This window comes from Aphanomyces astaci (genome assembly GCF_000520075.1).
Source record: "Aphanomyces astaci strain APO3 unplaced genomic scaffold supercont1.4, whole genome shotgun sequence".
In the NCBI taxonomy this organism is placed as follows: domain Eukaryota; phylum Oomycota; class Saprolegniomycetes; order Saprolegniales; family Verrucalvaceae; genus Aphanomyces; species Aphanomyces astaci.
Genome location: NW_009798267.1, coordinates 677,393 through 690,548, shown reverse-complemented (window position 1 = coordinate 690,548; position 13,156 = coordinate 677,393). Strand labels below are relative to the sequence as shown.

Sequence of the window (13,156 nt, the reverse complement as noted above, 5' to 3'; positions counted from 1 at the left end):
TCAACATCGAATTAGTATGTGATTGAAATTCGTGTGATACAGGACGATCTTTACATGCAAAAGTCAGTACAAAGAATCGATCGATAGATTTGGCGAATCAGCATCTCGATATTTCGTGTTGGCCTTGTATGATTGGATATGATAATATTCGTCTCTATATTTTATTACACGTCTCAATGCTGAAGTCTGGTCAGTTTTTTTCAATCTCAAACAAAAAAATACAAGTATTTAAATAGAATGTCAACTAGAAACACTAGACGCTGTACCGCCATACATGCCTACGAGAGCGTCACGGCAGTTGTGCATAGCTACGTGATACATGGAAGTGCTCACTTTTGAGCCATCGCTACCATAGACAAAGAAGCAGCAGTGTATTGCTCGTCGCAACCAGTGGATGGCCTCCACTATGCCGCTACTGTTGTGAGCAACAGCAGTGAATTAAAATGTGACTGCATTTTTTTACGCTGACTAATTAAATTCATGTAAGAGTTTATTACGTGTTGCGAAATGCATGCAATTATATTTTTGATCAAATTATTTTGCATATTAATTTAATCAAATACAAACATCAAGGTTTTAAGGACATGAATTGATTCACCTCAAAAGTCGTGAGCGTAACGCTCAAAACATTTAATTTCGATACAAATCTGAAATATAGTCCAATCATGCTCAATGATACGTAAAAAAAATGGTGGCATTTTATATTCTCTTGTGGTGCTATCAGCATTAAAATAACCGTTCTCGTTCTCGAGCTACTGGGATTTGAAGTCATGGCCAAAACTTGACCAAAAACAGTGTCAATAATTGATGCATTACCTTACGTATATTACTACTACCTCCGATTGGAAATGATTGATAGGTTTCACTTTATTGGGGTTTGAACAAAATTGTATCTCAGTCTTGACAATAGGTATAAGGTAACGGATCTATTTTCTGAACTCTTTTTGGGTTCATTTTGGTCCAAACTTTGAAGGGCTATTGCTCGGCAATGCACTAGAGTTTTCAAAATCTAAGGTAGGTGTGGAATTATAATTCACGAAGCGATTTTTAAACTTGAAATGGGCTGCTTTAGATGATATTTGTGATTTGTATGCAATAATAATACGGTGGGTTGGAGAGAGACGACTTTCTATTACCTGAACGATTGGAGATATTAATACCTTGGGCTACTGTTAGTATTGATTGAATTAAAATACGCAATATAAATATTTTGAAATTTATCCGTAATTGTATTTGAATGGTGCACTACATGGAATTAAATTTCACCAAAATATAAAAGAGCGAAGGATTTAAAATTTCATCCTCAGTTCAACTCTTCGAGGCCAAGGTGAGGACTATGTCAGCCGTGGCACCCAATCCCGCCCACCATACCAACCACACCACGTGCCATGGTCCCACGAATAATCCTGTAGTACATCTTAGCGGCTTTCCAGGGTCTATCAGAATTGGTGGTAGCATGTGCTGATGGTCAAGACTTCGTGGTATTTTTATTCAACATGATTTATAAAAATGTACGAAAGTCCATTGTGTGCAATTCTATGTCATCAAGTTGTAAGTTTACAAATGTATCGTTAGTGTTTTTTTGCCAATCATATTGCAATGTTCATTATTATTATCCAATAAAACGGCTTTGCTCGATTTCAGGGTGATTTCAACAATCCCCCAAAATTGGCAAATATGAGCACAATAATTGTGCGGGAAGAACACCAACTCGATGGCTAAGTTCTACGACAAGGCGACAGGCATCACGGCTTTGGTGGCGGAGATCCGTCAACGAGCGGTGGAAAAGGATGAGATGGCCAAAGCGGTCGTGGGCCATGGAGAGCCCTTCGCGTACAGCGGATGGACGTTCGTAGGACGCAAGAGTCATATCACGCCGCTGCAAGCGTTGGACGTGCTCGGCAACTCGATTGGCATGACGCCCCCCGAGATGGTGTTCGGAGAAAACCAATTGCTGTTGCTGCATGAAGCGTCAGGAGTTTGCATTTCGTTCATGGCAGTCGAAGCGTTGTCGTGCTGTCATTTCAAGGCGGGGAGCGACGCCCAACAGTTGAAAGTGACCATGGCGCGCGTCCAAAGCGCCACATCAGCGTACGTAGACGATAATCCTTCCTTCCTGAGCTCACGTGTCGTCAGCGATGAGGTGAAGGAACTCGAGATTTCGTATGATTGGACGTACACCAGTGACTACAAGGGTACGTTGGCTCGCGTGGACGATCATGGAGTTGCCAATACCACCGCCGACGCAGTCCGTGTGGTTACGACGACGGAACGAATCGACTTTGAAAAGTTGAAGGTCCGCGAAGACATTCTGTGGATGGAGGACGTCAGCTTGTACGAAGATGAGCTCCATGACCATGGCGTGTCGATCTACTCTGTGCGCATCGTACGTCTCTTATGTATCTACCCTCCGTCGTCGTCTCAATGCATCGACTATCTAGCGGGTCATGCCTTCGGGGTTCTATGTCCTCGCGCGATACTGGATGCGGCTGGACAACGTCGTTGTTCGCCTCAACGAAACCCGCATCCACCATGTGTTTGGCAAGGACTTCCTCCTGCGTGAATACACCGCGAAGGAGGTGACGTTCGACACTCTCTTTGCCGCCGGCCATCCCAACCACATGTCCAACTACACGAACATCGACACCTTCCAACATCTCGTGCCCACGAAGTCGTCCCATTTCGAGAAGATCTACCTCCATTAACGTATTGGACGCTCCCGCGGCGACGGCGGCCACAGATTTGCGTTGTGATGGATCAACACTCTGGACAGTGGTGGCGCGAGATTGGAATTAAAAACGATTTGTTTTGAAGTATATTTTATGTCAATATATAATCTACTGCTTTGTATCCAATGGATGTAATTTTAATGCGATGTGAAATAAATTTGAAGCGCATTATGCCAGCATATATTAGTCGATAGCTTTTCTTCCGATTGCTTGAAATGGGAGTCACGTCCGCCGATGATGCGATCGCGACGCGGGTGGTGATGTACATGCAAGAAGTACTACAGACCCCACAAGTGACAGAAGTGGTGACCAAGTTCCACAACTTCCTGCGCAGCATCGGGGTGCCGCCGCCATATCCCGACGCGGAGCGCCTCGCGATCTCTGTCGTGACCGTGATCGGGACGTTGATCTTTTACTACGTCTTCTTTGGGAACCGCCATCGAACGCGGCGGTACGACCTGCAAAAGAAGCTTGAGGAAGCGGCGCAAAAGGTGCATGAACTCGAAGAAAAGCTCGCGGACATGGAGCTGTCGGAGGACGAGGAGAACGGCCGCAAGCCGAAGAAGGAAGTGCGCATTTGGATGGATGGCGCGTTCGACATGATGCATTACGGTCACATGAACGCGTTCCGCCAAGCCAAGTCGGTGGGCACGTACCTCGTTGTGGGGGTGAACGACGACAAGAGCATCACCGAGTGCAAAGGCGCACCGCCAGTCATGTGCGACGAGGAGCGCATCGCGTCCGTCGCGGGCTGCAAATTCGTCGACGCCGTCGAGCCGCACTGTCCCTACATCATGAACGACGAGTACCTGCTGCGCATGATCGAGAAGCATCGCCTTGACTACATCGTGCACGGCGACGACCCATGCGTCGTGGACGGCAAGGATGTGTACGAGAGCGCGCAAAAGATGGGCAAGTACCGGACGATTCCGCGGACCGAAGGCGTGTCGACGTCCGACATCCTCGGGCGCATGCTGATCCTAAACAAGGCGCACCATCGTCACGACACGGTCACCCAGCTCAGCTCCAAGGTGCGCGGCGCCAACTCGGCGCAGCTGCAGTCGCGGCCGTCGCGCTTCCTCACCACGAACCGCATGCTTCGGCTGTTCTCCGTCGGCAACAAGGCGCCGAGCCCGACCGCCCGCGTCGTGTACGTCGACGGCGCATGGGACATGTTTCACCCCGGCCATGTGGACATTTTGAAACTGGCCAAGTCCCAAGGCGACTACCTCATCGTGGGTGTCCACAACGACGGCGTTGTCAACAAGCATCGCGGCCTCAACTACCCCATCATGAACCTGCATGAGCGCGTGCTCAGTGTCCTCGGCTGCCGGTACGTGGACGACGTGCTGATCGACGCGCCGTGGGAAATCACCAAAGAGATGATTGCGTCGCTGCGACTCAAAGTGGTGGTGCACGGCAGCCGCCGGGACGGACACGACGACCCCGCCGAGATGGCCGTGCATTACAAGGCCGCGCGCGATGCCGGCATCTACGTGGAAGTGCCGAGCCCGCGCACGCTGGACGTGAACGACATTGTCGCGCGCATCACGGAGAACCGCGACCGGTTTGAAAAGAAGTTTGTCAAGAAGATGGAAGCGGAAAAGGAGTATTACGACGATCGATACGCTGCCAAGGAACAAGACAAGAAGACCCAGTAGTACCACCATCGATCGAGATACAAAGTAGTATATGGGGACATCTCGCTAACAACTGCGAATCAACAGCATGTTTTGTCGAAACATATATAGTATTCGATCTCGCGTGAGTTCTGATTGGTTGAATATATTTGTTCTTTATGAAAGAGCCAATCAAATCCTCTAAAATACAATGGATTAGCCAATAGCGTCAATTTGATATATTCGACGGGCTCTGGAAATATATCCACAATATTGGACTTCTTTCGAGTGAAATTTCGTGGTTTCTCGTTGGAATTTAAATTGATTTGATTGGCTACTTCAGATGAACTCAAAATTATTAACCAATCAAAACCTTCTCAATGAAATTCAACCAATCAGATCGATTGTGGATCGGTTTGATCGGCGCGATTCGATATGCACCCTCCCCAAATTTTTATCAAATCGACAATATGTATGTATGTACATATTTCGTGTGGTTCTGCACTCTTTGTTTTTTCTTCATATTTGGGGTACTTGTGTACTGAGAGGTATCCGGATACGCGGTTCAAATTTCAAACCACATGATGCACGAGGTGCGCCGGAAATACACTTGAGGTTTGTATGGCGATTGGCGGATTGTCCGGATAATCCAAGGACACTGCCGGACGAATTGTCGGCAACTTGGACCGGCGCCGACGCCGTTGTCCTGCCGCCGCCGTCAAGATGTACCGTATCCCTTCCACCGACGACAAAAAAAGAGACAGATCTCTTTCCATGTCGTTGTCGTCGTCGAGCTATGTGAGTCCTCAGCGTCGACAGCCCAAGAAGAAACCAATGCTCGATCGTCGATCCACTCTGCTCGATTTGTCGACGAGCCAATCGCCCAGGTTTCCCTTCGACGCAGCGGCAGCAGCAGCAGTGGACAATGACTACCCCGAGACGCCAGAGTACTTTCGTCAACAGCGTAACAAGCGTATTCCCACTGTGCCGCGCGTGTCGCCACTCCACGCCAAAGCCATGCCGTCATCGTCGTCATCAGCCCCGTCGCCATTGTTCAAGGCGGCGGACCAGCAGTCGTTCTTACAGTCCCGTGTGCATTCTCTCACCCAGGCCCTGATCAAGTCGAACCAGCATCACAAACGAACGCAAGAGCATTTGACATGGGCGCTGGAAGAGCACGCGATGGTGCAGTTGGAGAAGCAGCAACTCCAAGCCCAGTTGAGTCGCGTGATGGCGTTGCAACATGGAAAAGAACTCGATCGAGCGCCGCCGCCCATGCCTTCCTTTGACGAAAACGATGACAGCGACGTGGACATGATGCAGGACATCCAAGGCGACGACCGCGCGACGGAGCAATCCGTTGGCATGATCCAGTCGACGGCGGCGCTGGCCCAGCACCTTCGCCAGGACAACGACGCCCTCAAAGCCGCGTTTTCGTCCCACGTGATGGAAATGCAACGCGCGATGACCCAGATGACGATCTCATTGCATCAAGCTCAAGCTCGGAACACCCTGCTCGCGCATTCCGACGCGGACGTGGCGGCATTGAGAGCCACTTGTGCGTCGCTGCACGCGGACCGCAAGCGTTTGCACAACACGATCCAGGAACTGAGAGGTGTGGTCTTCTTTGTTATATATATATATATATATATATATTGTGCTTTCGAGTGAAATTTCATTGTGTTGTGGTTTCTCGTTGGAATTTAAATCGATTTGATTGGCTACCTCAGAAGAGCTCAAAATTATTAGCCAATCAAAACCCATTTCTCAATGAAATCCAACCAATCAGATCGATTGTGGATCGGTTTGGTCGGCGCGATTCGATTGCACCCAAATTTGTATATCAAATCGACAATACAGGTACTTTTTTTCATGGTGGATGTTATGTAGGCAACATTCGCGTGTATTGCCGCGTTCGACCGGTGCTGAAGCTCCAACATGGGGCATGTGCCGCCATCCGTGTGGAATCAGATACGCGGGTCGTGGTGACCCAGCACAGCCCGAACGGGTCGACCGTGTCGCAGGACACGGTGTTCGACGTGGACAAAGTGTTTGATCAGCACCACTCTCAGCGTACGAATGATGACCATGTCGCAGACCGGATCGATAAATATAACTGATTCTGATTCTAGACGACGTGTTTACGGAAGTGCAGCCGTTGATTACGTCCGCGTTGGACGGGTACAACGTGTGTGTGCTCGCGTACGGACAAGTACGACACTGATGATTCTTTGTGTGGGATTGTATGGGATTGTGAGTGTAGACTGGATCAGGGAAGACCCACACGATGCTGGGCAGTCTTGAAAGCGATGTGGACCGGTAGCATTGCTGTGTGTCTGAACGATATCAATCTGGACGACTTGTATGTAGGGGTCTGAGTCCGCGCGTGTTTGGCCAAGTGTTTGCGCAGTGCCACGACAACCAATCTGAGTCTGATTCCGTGCATTTCTGATTCGATCGTCTGATGATGATCCTAGCAGCATCGAAATGCACTTGTCCGTGTTGGAAGTGTACAATGAAAAAGTGATGGACCTAGTGCACCCATCGCCCGTGCCTCTCGACGTCCGCGTCGACAAAAAGCTCGGCGTGACCGTCCCCCATCGCACGTGGGTACGTGGCGACCATCCGTTCCCAACGTGGTTCAACATGCAAGCAGGTGGCCGTATCTAGCGTGGATGAGTGCATGCTCGTGATGGAAAAGGCACTGCGACACCGTGCGGTGGCGTCCAACGACTTGAACGCTACGAGCTCTCGGTCACATTGGTACTTCTACTACTAGCTACTAGTACTACTACTAGCACGACAAACTAGTTTTGCCTCTGGATTGCATGCATATATATGGATGATGATATATTATTGTCCTTTTACCCAAAGTATGGACTTTTGTGCTGATTCTTTGCCAAATCTATCAATCGATTCTTCTTTGTACTGAATATTGTATGGAACATGTTGTCCTGTGGTGATTTGTATCACACTAATTGAAGTCACACACTATTTAAACGTTGATGATGGTTTCCTGTATTCTGATTGGGTCAATTCTTCTGCCGATGATTCTTGTGTACGTACATTGATTATTTGGTTGTGTCGATTCATTCTCTCCATATCGCTCCAGTTTAGAATATAAACACATAAACAATATGGTGGTTGTACAGCATCACGTCACTTCAAGTTCGACGGACGAATTCCAGCAAGTCACTCAGTGGGGGCAGTGTCGTGGTGGAATCGAAAATCAATTTGGTCGATCTGGCAGGATCCGAACGTCTCGGGTCGTCCAATTCGGTACGGGGATGATTCGTGTTGTTTCGATGTAGTTTGTGCATGGTCCATGACGTAAACAATTGTCGTTTACGACTGTTTTGTTTCACGGTGCCTGTACCGCATCTGCAGGAAGGCGACAGGCGCAGCGAGGCGCAACACATCAACAAATCGCTCCTGGCGCTGCGCCACGTGCTACTGCAGCTGAAAAACAAACAAGAGTACGTGTCGTACCGAGACAGCAAACTCACGCTGTTGCTCCAAGACGCCATCGGTACGACGAATATATATTTATATATATAAATATATTTTTGCATCGTCAGGGGGGCACGCCAAGACGCTGCTGGTTGTGTGTGTGAATCCATCGGGGGCGTGCGCGCACGAGTCCAAGTGCTCGCTGGCGTTTGGCGAACGGGCCAATGCAGTCGAGCTCGGCCGCGCCAAGCAGCACATTACCAGCAGCACGTCGTTGGTTCGTGGAAACAACAGAAAGCCCTAACGGTCGTATTCATACCCACCCACTGCTCGTGTCGATGGGCAAGTTGCGGTGGTGGTGGCTTGCTAAAAATAACGATAACATCAAAGTCTGCTACAATCGATTGTACATCTCATACCTGGTATAGAGTAGATGCATCTAACTTTTGTCGTTGGATGGTTTCAAGAGGTTGTCCACTTGTGAGAGCACCATGTCCTTCAAATGCACAGAATTGGGCTGCCACTGCGGCTCGAGCGCGTCGAGCATGCGGTCAATGTCGAGTTCGTACAGCAGCGGGTCGAAGCTCAATCGGTCCGTCGCGGCCTCGTAAAATGCGCGGCGCATTCGATCGAGTCGAATCAGTTCGTGGCTGAGTCGGCTGCATTCGTTGGCCAGTTGACTTGTCTCCATGATCAGTCGCTTGCCTTGCGTGACGAACGGCGCCAGCGACTGCAGCGCGCTCTCCCGCTCGCGCTTGAGTTTGGGGGAGACGCGGACCCTGTCGAAGTACGCGACCCACGCGTCCACGTCGGCCTCCTCGGCCGCCAATTCCTCATACGTGGCGTACTCGGAGTGGCACTCGCGGGTCAAGTCGGCCAATTCCTGCTCCAGCGCATCGATTTCTTCGTCCAAATCGAGCGGCATGAGCTCGGTTGTCATGGCCACAATCTCGTCGTATGCAATCGCCACATCTTGGGCAATATACAAGTCCTGCGACACTGCGACCGCCTTGGCCATTGTGTCGGTCCACACTTGAGCGCGGAACACGGCGTGGCTGCATGATGCCGCCATGTGCGCGTCCAGCTTGGCGCCGCCCTCGGCCTTCCATTGCGCCACTCGACCGTCGCGCACCTTTTTGTACACGTGCCGCTGCTTCCACGTCCGGTACGTCCGCTGCAGCACCACCGCGCTCGTGGCCTGGCGAGTGAGCATGTCGTTTGCAAACTGCTTCATGCGGGTCTTGGCGATTCCGCTCGCCCGGTCTTCGCTGTCCTGCCGCCGCTTCTTGTCCCGCAAGCCTTCGACCACCGCGCGCCATTTTTTCCATTCCACTTTGCGATGCCACCCCCGCTGGACGCATCGAGCGGCCGCGTCCATTTGGATAGCGTAGCGTTGGACGACCTTTCGTGTCAAATGGCCACGAATCCACGCCTGGATGTGCGTCGCCCGCTGGTGGCGATGGCGAATGTACGACGGAGCCATCCACCCCCGCGACCGCAGCGACTGGCGGTAAAACTGCACCAAAACGTGCATCGCGCCTTCTTGCACGAGGCGCCAGTGGCTCCACGCATGGGTCGCTGGGTACACCAGCCCTTGGTAGTACAGCGACCGGATCACGTGGTGCTTCCACTGCCGTTGACGACCCAAATACACCGCATACGCCCGCACTTTGCCCAGCCACATACGAAACGTGGCCTGGATCTTTGTCGCACTCGCATGGCGATGGGCCACGTACGCGCGGAACCGGGCGAGGCGCCGCCGTGTGCTATTCAACATGTGAGCATGCCGACATATAGATCCAGAATGTTAGTCCACAATCGTTAAGGGGATGGTTGGTCAGTACTAGTATCGAACACTCCACAACACATGCCCTTCCTCAAAAGAGGATGTCAAGATGATGATGATATAGCGACGATCGATCCATCCATTGACGTTACCGAATGTGGGCGAAAAACCGCTGCAACACCCGCGCACTTACGTCTTCCATGTACATTTGATGCAAGTGATGGCTCCGCTGTGCATTGGCCTTGACTCGGCCTCGATACCCCCGCCAGCATCGCTGCATACTCATGGCCACATGTGTCCCAGCATGTCGCTTGGTTTGCCATGGCTGGGCGAGCTTCAATTGGAAAATGCTGTGGGTGGCCAACAGACACAGCACGACAGCCGACGCGTAGCGCTGCTGGAGGACGTACGAGGCCGCCTGTTTACGGCCCATGCGGCCGCGGACAAGCGCTTGAATCGTCGTGGCGTTCGAAAACAAGTGTCGGCTCAACGCAATGCTTGCAAAGTAGGCGCGAAACGCTCGTTGGATCACACTGGCGCTGGCCGTTCGGATGCGCGCAACGTCCGACACGTACGCCCGTCGGGCACCGGCACGCCGACGGCCCAGAAACCCCCGCGCCACTCGATGCAGCGCCAAGCTGGCCAGCATCGTCTCGTAGCCGTTGAACATGTAGGCAAAGAGGGTGGTTTGTTCGGTTTGCAGCAAGGCCAAAGCTGTCACTCGACCGCGATGCCCTCGCACCAGCTGTTGCACCTGCAAGGCGCGGCGGTGGCGACAGGTTTTGTATGCCGTCAGTCGGTCCTGCCACTGAATTGTCACGAGCCGCCCTCGGTAGTACCGGTAGGCGCGCTGGATGGCGATGGTGGCCGCATTTTCGACGAAGCGTTTGCGGACTGCCGCGTCGAATGCGTCGGCGGCTCGTTTGGCGTCCACTTGGCGTCGGATGACGAGGCGAAGCATGAACACGCGCAGGTACCGGACGAGGACGCGGGCGGCGGCATCCCGTCGGACGGCGGCGTCGATGGCCGCTTGACGCACCTGAGCGGCCTCCGCGGCGGCAGATCGGATCGCTCGTACCCGCCGCTGGATGCGTCGAGCGCATTGCGCGCGAAAGTTGAGGCGGGTCCAACGCAGTCGACGCCGGAGTTGGTGCTCTCGGTACCGCTGCAAACACAGCCGCATCCACGTAATCACTTTGCACGCGGCTTGATGGACGGCGCGGCGCCGGGCGAGGAACCCCCCGATATCGAACGGTCTGGGCTCCAACCCCCCATCCCCCACTTGGCTTCGGGGGTGAGTCGCCGCGACGGCAGCGAGGCACGCCTTGGTCACGTTGGCACAGCCTCGTATGGTCAACGACATGAGTCGAGGGCAGACGATTTCCGGCTCGAGGCAGCACACGCCGATGTCGGAGATGTAGACGTTGCCGGCCACGTTGATATGCTCCAGGTGTCGACAGCTTTGGGTCAAGGTGACGAAGAGGTCGTTAGTCAGCTGGTCGCAGTGCTCGATGTCAAGGGACGTGAGCTGTGGAGTGACTTGGAGGACTCTTTGGAGGGACGACGTGGAGAAGCGGCGGCTGCGGGAGAGGTCGAGTGTGCGAAGGCTGCTACTGCAAGCGGTCAAGCAGAGGACGAGGGCGGCGCACACGTCGTCTGTCACAAGCGAGCCGAGATGGAGATCTTTGAACTGCCGAGAGGTCGCCGCTCGCAACGCCGCCGCCACGTGGTCTGGTTCACATGCACTTTTGGTGAAATTGAAGCTTGTGGCGGTGGAATCCACGAGCAATGCGCGCAAGCTGGCAGGCGGAAGCTTTGGCGCGGCGAAGAAGTTGGTGCTGTCCCCGGCGGACACGAGCATCCCCGTGACCCCAACGTCTGCCAAGAGCCGGCAGCGCGCCGCCAGCTCGACGTGCGCGATGCTGTCGATGTGAGGTACGCCGTGCAGGACGAGAGTCGACAGGTGCTGACACTGGGTCGCCACCGCCACCACGCCGATGGTACTGACGAGGACGCAGCCGGTGAGATCGAGAGCGCGCAGCTGAGTGCATCGGGCGGTGGTCGGGTGGAGTTCAAAGTCGGCGTCGTGTTCGCTTAGTACGGGCACGTACTGCACGAGGTGGGTGACGCCGACGTCCGTGATGTCACAGCAGCCGTTCAACGTGAGTACCTCGAGGTGCGGGCAGTGCTTACCCAACGCCATGAGACCGGCGTCCGAGACTCCGTGGGTGTGGGTGAGGTTGAGTCGGGTGAGTCGGCGGCCGCAGCCTTTGGCGATGTTTGGGAGGACAGAGAAATGAAGCGATTTGGTGTGGCTGAGGTCGACGTGGGCGAGCAGACAGGGGGAGAGCCGCTGCTGGGGAAGTGCGGCGTACATTGTGATGCCTTCGAGCGCGGGGAGGTGGGCGATGGTGATGTGCTCGAGCTTGAGGCAGTGGGTGAGAACCACGAGGAGGCCCGCGTCGGAGAGCTTGATGCAGCCGGACACGTCGAGCTGAAGCAGTGGGGTGAAGGAGCTGTGAGGGCGGTCGGCAAGGGCGTACAGACCTTGGTTGGTCACTTGAGTGCAATGGGCAATGCGTAGCGATTGCAGTTTGGAAAACGACCGAACAATAAAGGCAAACACAGCGTCGTGCACCCAGGGGTTGCTTGAAATGTCGAGATCGGCGAGAGATGCGGACGATGTGAAGGCGAAGAGGCCGTGGCCGAGCAGCTGCGGACAAGATCGGCAATGCAGGGTGCGCAAGGACGGCAAGCCGCCAAGGGACGTCAATCCCGCGTCAGTGAAGTCGGAGCATTCGTTGAGATAGATATGCTGCAGATGCTGACTGGGATTGGCACATGATAGTTGCAGTGAGGACAAGAGCGACAGGTCGGCGTCGAGGACCTTCCATCCGGACAAAGTTACTGACGTGCTCAATGTGGTGTGGAACTCATTTGTGTAGTAGAGGTCGATTGGAATGGAGCAAGTAACCGAATGTGATGGCAATGGAGCTGTCGTGGGGGCAGCAGGCACGACGGGGGCTCGTGGTTCTGAGAGAATGTGGAGGACGATGTCGCTGCTGCTGTCTGGACGGTTGTTGTTGCTGAGTGTTGCGTTTGGATCTATGGATGGTAGACGCGAAAGGTGGGGCTTGGGTTTGCGATGAAACATCTTGGCAAAGGAACTGGGGCGGGGAAGAAACGTGGGGGTCGTTGACCGAGGTTCCAATAGCTCTGGCAACGGGTTCGCCGTCACAGGAAGTGGTATGAGATACCCTCGGGTGCGAAGTAGAGTTGATGACTCTTGGAACACCCGGAAGCTTCTCTTGCGGCGAGATGTCGATGGCATTGACGGGTCTTCCTGTAGGGAATGGTATGGACTAGGAGACGATGGCACCATGGACTGTCTCCATCGGAAGGCGCGGCTTTTCGTGGAATTCAAAATCTACAGCGGGTCACCTGCGCAAATTAATATAACGCGCTCATTGAATTGTTTAGTATTTTTAATAGTACTACTACTAGTATGTTACCAAATTTACAGTATTACTACTAGTAATACAGTAATTACAAAACTATAAACTGACATTTGG

General features: G+C 53.0%; 4 protein-coding genes across 5 annotated transcripts; 3 read left to right on the top strand and 1 right to left on the bottom strand.

The window, feature by feature from the left end:
• The first annotated feature begins 1,694 nt into the window (after positions 1-1,694).
• Positions 1,695-2,855, top strand: H257_02380 (hypothetical protein). Its single transcript, XM_009825987.1, has 3 exons — positions 1,695-2,091; positions 2,137-2,386; positions 2,442-2,855. The coding sequence occupies exons 1-3, from the start codon at positions 1,715-1,717 to the stop codon at positions 2,703-2,705; spliced, it is 891 nt and encodes a 296-aa protein (XP_009824289.1). The 5' UTR covers positions 1,695-1,714; the 3' UTR covers positions 2,706-2,855.
• Positions 2,856-2,922: 67 nt separating this feature from the next.
• Positions 2,923-4,555, top strand: H257_02379 (hypothetical protein). Its single transcript, XM_009825986.1, has one exon. It carries the CDS (start codon positions 2,945-2,947, stop codon positions 4,388-4,390), a length of 1,446 nt encoding a protein of 481 aa, XP_009824288.1. The 5' UTR covers positions 2,923-2,944; the 3' UTR covers positions 4,391-4,555.
• A 452-nt stretch (positions 4,556-5,007) lies between these two features.
• H257_02378 lies at positions 5,008-8,201 on the top strand. Of its 2 annotated transcripts, XM_009825984.1 has the most exons (10): positions 5,008-5,963; positions 6,239-6,421; positions 6,481-6,560; positions 6,612-6,667; positions 6,719-6,778; positions 6,829-6,958; positions 7,005-7,111; positions 7,501-7,627; positions 7,736-7,877; positions 7,927-8,201. In XM_009825984.1, the coding sequence occupies exons 1-10, from the start codon at positions 5,072-5,074 to the stop codon at positions 8,100-8,102; spliced, it is 1,953 nt and encodes a 650-aa protein (XP_009824286.1). In that variant the 5' UTR covers positions 5,008-5,071; the 3' UTR covers positions 8,103-8,201. The 2 variants fall into 2 exon arrangements, with proteins under 2 accessions (XP_009824286.1, XP_009824287.1); XM_009825985.1 differs by lacking the exons at positions 7,501-7,627; positions 7,736-7,877; positions 7,927-8,201 and having other exon boundaries at positions 7,005-7,248.
• On the bottom strand, positions 7,862-12,998 carry H257_02377 (hypothetical protein). The gene is made up of 3 exons (XM_009825983.1): positions 9,737-12,998; positions 8,218-9,564; positions 7,862-8,164 (listed from the first exon to the last, which is right to left on the bottom strand). Exons 1-2 carry the CDS (start codon positions 12,964-12,966, stop codon positions 8,238-8,240), a joined length of 4,557 nt encoding a protein of 1,518 aa, XP_009824285.1. The 5' UTR covers positions 12,967-12,998; the 3' UTR covers positions 7,862-8,164; positions 8,218-8,237.
• Between the last annotated feature and the right edge of the window lie 158 nt (positions 12,999-13,156).

Bases quoted from the DNA above. Each gene is read 5' to 3' on its own strand.
- H257_02380 (XM_009825987.1), top strand. From the start codon at position 1,715: ATGGCTAAGTTCTACGACAAGGCGACAGGCATCACGGCTTTGGTGGCG. The intron at 2,092-2,136 runs GTACGTAGACGA...ACGTGTCGTCAG, and splicing joins GTCCAAAGCGCCACATCAGC to CGATGAGGTGAAGGAACTCG. The intron at 2,387-2,441 runs GTACGTCTCTTA...TCGACTATCTAG, and splicing joins CGATCTACTCTGTGCGCATC to CGGGTCATGCCTTCGGGGTT.
- H257_02377 (XM_009825983.1), bottom strand. From the start codon at position 12,966: ATGGTGCCATCGTCTCCTAGTCCATACCATTCCCTACAGGAAGACCCG. The intron at 9,565-9,736 runs GTAACGTCAATG...CATGTTGAATAG, and splicing joins CGGTTTTTCGCCCACATTCG to CACACGGCGGCGCCTCGCCC.
- H257_02379 (XM_009825986.1), top strand. From the start codon at position 2,945: ATGGGAGTCACGTCCGCCGATGATGCGATCGCGACGCGGGTGGTGATG.
- H257_02378 (XM_009825984.1), top strand. From the start codon at position 5,072: ATGTACCGTATCCCTTCCACCGACGACAAAAAAAGAGACAGATCTCTT. The intron at 6,422-6,480 runs GTACGAATGATG...TTCTGATTCTAG, and splicing joins TGATCAGCACCACTCTCAGC to ACGACGTGTTTACGGAAGTG. The intron at 6,779-6,828 runs GTCTGATTCCGT...TGATCCTAGCAG, and splicing joins TGCCACGACAACCAATCTGA to CATCGAAATGCACTTGTCCG.